Genomic DNA, 3,606 nt, shown 5'->3' on the forward strand with positions numbered 1-3,606 from the left:
ACAGCTCTCTGCCTGATGTCTGATATACTTCTTGGCATATAGTAGGTAGATGCTCAATAAATTTGTTACATGAATAAATATAAATTGAGACAGGATTTTCAATGGTATTTTCTATTAGGATTTAATAAAACATCATGATCTTGAGAGAAACAAATGTCCCAATCAACATGCTATATTTAATAGGAGCATTAAAATCACTAGAAGTCTGTGGAACATTGAGTAGCAATATACTATAGTTCTCTACTTTCCTTATGTGTTATTCTAGGGCAAAATCCCTTTCTTCCAAATGTTTCCTGTCATTGCATTATTGAAATGTATATAAATACAAGTTGTTTTTTGCTAAATGAATTCAGTCTACTCAAATAGTCATAATTTATTAACATTATAAAGTACAACTTCCTACACATCAATACACCCAGAGCCCAGCAAATAATTATGGGGTCCCCGTTAGGGAATTAAATCAATTCTGCTTCATCCAAATGTGGATTAGCCATGTTGTAGACAGTGCAAGTATTTTTCAAATCTCCAGATTTCCCTATTACTCAAGAGTTGGTGATCTGAAACAAGAAAATCTGAGCTGTTCAAGTCCCAACAGAACAGCTTCATTTTGTGTGTCCATGGGCACACAGCCTTAGATTTCTCATCTGTAAGTAGTGATACTGATACCATCTTCCCATGGTCATTTTTGAGGCTGAGATGGAATGATTCTTTAAACAATCTTAACCAATCATAAAATGGAAGCTCTAATGGGGGAAGTTCATAATTCATCCCTGAGTCCAATGTAAACTGCTTCTGAATTTTACAATTCTGTTACTGCTATGGCTGAGATCTGTAATTGATTGCCAGTGAGGCCAAGGTCATTAGTTTATTTTTTAGGCCTTCACTTCGTAAACAGGGAAATCTCTTTCCAAAGTGTCTATCAAAACCTGAGAAGTGGTACAACACTATTGATGGCTTAGTCCAACCCATCAGTGTTTTGAAAAGGACTTCAAAACATGTTGATGGTCAATTAGTAGCATCTCCTTATAAGAAAACCAGCAAAAATACATGTTTGCTCAAGAAATTACAGAATGAAATGGATTTACAGTGCTGTTAACATCTATTAACCACTGGGAAGAGCTGGACTAGTATATTTGTCAATACTAAGGGATTAATGGATATAGTTTATTCTGTTATAGAGCATCACTAAAAGTTTTAGAACAGGTATCTTCATAGAATAGGGATATTAGTCCAGGTGTGGTGGCTCATGCCTGTAATCCCAGCACTTTGGGAGGCTGAGGTGAATGGAACATGATATCAGGAGTATTAAGACCAGCCTGACCAATATGGTGAAACCACGTCTCTACTAAAAATACAAAAATTAGCCGGGTATGGTGGTGCAAGCATGTAGTCCCAGCTACCTGGGAGGCTAAGGCAGGAGAATCGCCTGAACTGGGGAGGTGGAGGTTGCAGTGGGATGAGATCGCACCACTGCACTCCAGCCTGGGTGACAGAGCTAGACTCTGTCTCAAAAAAAAAANAAAAAAAAAAAAAAAAAAAAAAAGAATAGGGATATTAATAACACTGTCCTTTTGGCCCACTAACATATGCATTTCAAACAAAAGACTGTATTACAATGGCTGGGAGCAATGGCTCACCCCTACAATCCCAGCACTTTAGGAGCCGGAGGCAGGAGGACCACTTGAGCCCAGGAGTTCAAAACCAACCTGGACAATATAGTGAGACCTCATCTCTTTAAAAAGACTATTAGAAGAGAACAGACAGTCTATAAACAAATATTTTAAAATTTTCTTTATTTCAGAACTGCCTTTATGTACAGACATCATTAAAAAAATGCACATACAATGGAAATTTTCCAAGGAACAGGAGCTGGAAATAAAATTTACGGACATTATTAGAACTGAAATTGTCCCAGAGAAGTTCTGAGGATCAGGCTTCCTTAAATGTCCTTGATAACCTCTTCAAGTTCCTCCTTTGTGAACATGTGGAAATTCTGGCCAGGCTGCACTGTGGCTAGCTGGAAAGAAAACAGAAGGTTTATTAAGCTGGGTTCAATTACCCTGCGGATGGTCCTACCATGGTCGGCAGAAGCTGTGTTGGTGATGCAGCTATTCATTAGAAACTAAGGGATCTGCTGTCCCAAGGATATCCTTTCCAGGCAGCAGGTCCCTAAAATAGCTCTCTGCCTCCAAAATAAAAATGCTTATTGACCAAATTTTCTATTTTAAGGTTAACTCACCACATCATACTTAACCAAATGCCTGGCATCACCGTCATTTATTGAAGTCACTTCAACACGGATCACAAAAGCAGCAACAAAGTACATGGAGTCAGTACTTTTTTCTGTTAAAGACTCCTTTAGAAATATATTTAAAGTATATTTAAATACCTAAAAGTTGAGCTTGTGTGTGTGACCTCAGGTTACTCGGCCACTCTGTGCCTCTATTTCTTCATCTGTACAAATGGGGACAATAATAATAGCTAATTCATAGAGTAGCTGTGAGGATTAAATGTTAATATATATAAAGTGCTTAGACCACTGTTTAGAACATAATGCACCAAATAATCATTAACTATTATTGTTAGACATTTTCTCTAAAATTGTTCATGTGGCAAAATGTAACAAAAAAAGTTTGTTTTTTAAAAGGACTGACCAAGAAAAGATTTCATGAACACTGGCATAGGAAATTCGTTGTGACTACTGAAGATACCAGTAATAATGGGAAGTCCAGATTATATTTACATTTATGCAACAAAATAAAACTAGGGTCAGAAGATGGTTTTCCATTCTCTCTGCTGATCACATCCCACAGTTTTAGGCAATACTGAGCAATAGGTGCCACTTCACATTTGCCTCAAAAGATTTGTGTTTTACATGTCATATCCTCATAGTGTCTTTTTTTTCCCCATTCAATTTTAAAACTAAACATATGGCTGGAAATAGCAGCTCATGCCTGTAACCCTAACACTTTGGGAGGCTGAGGCAGGAGGATCACCCGAGTCTGAGAGTCAAAAACCAGCCTGGACAACATGGGGAGATTCTGTGTCTACCAAACTCCCTCCCCCCAGCCCCTCGCAAAAAACTAGCAGGGGGTGTGGCAAAAGCCTGCGTCCCACCCACTCAAGAGGCTGAGGTGGGAGAGTTGCTTGAGCCTGGGAGGCTGTGGCTGCAGTGAGTCGTGATCATGCACTGCACTGCAGCATGGATGACAGAAGGAGGGCCTGTCTAAAACAATTAATAATAATTTTTAAAAAATTAAATATACTAGCATTTCAAAGTAATTTTCAGTACTGATATTTAATAAACTTGAAAGTTGCTAGACAGACTTAGCATAATCCAGTTATGTGATGTTTAGTATCTTCTGCCTCATCTATAAGTAAAATTCAGAAAGACTGCTGCACATCTTAAGATATCTGATATCTGGGAACAGACTTAAAAAAAAAAATGTTCTCGGCCGGGCGCGGTGGCTCAAGCCTGTAATCCCAGCACTTTGGGAGGCCGAGGCAGGTGGATCACGAGGTCAAGAGATCGAGACCATCCTGGTCAACATAGTGAAACCCCGTCTCTACTACTAAAAATACAAAAAATTAGCTGGGCATGGTGGC

General features: G+C 38.7%; 1 protein-coding gene across 2 annotated transcripts in view; it reads right to left on the bottom strand.

Annotated features, from left to right (window-relative positions):
• Positions 1–1,776: 1,776 nt before the first annotated feature.
• The window catches only part of PSMA5 (proteasome 20S subunit alpha 5), a 29,721-nt gene continuing 27,891 nt past the window's right edge, over positions 1,777–3,606 (bottom strand). For both annotated transcript variants that reach the window (XM_017499255.2, XM_017499256.2), the window contains one exon: positions 1,777–2,017. In XM_017499255.2, coding sequence (XP_017354744.1) covers positions 1,940–2,017 — 78 coding nt within the window. In that variant the 3' untranslated portion in view covers positions 1,777–1,939. The remainder of the gene's footprint in view (positions 2,018–3,606) is intronic.

Source organism: Cebus imitator, unplaced genomic scaffold (assembly GCF_001604975.1).
Source record: "Cebus imitator isolate Cc_AM_T3 unplaced genomic scaffold, Cebus_imitator-1.0 Scaffold256, whole genome shotgun sequence".
NCBI lineage: Eukaryota > Metazoa > Chordata > Mammalia > Primates > Cebidae > Cebus > Cebus imitator.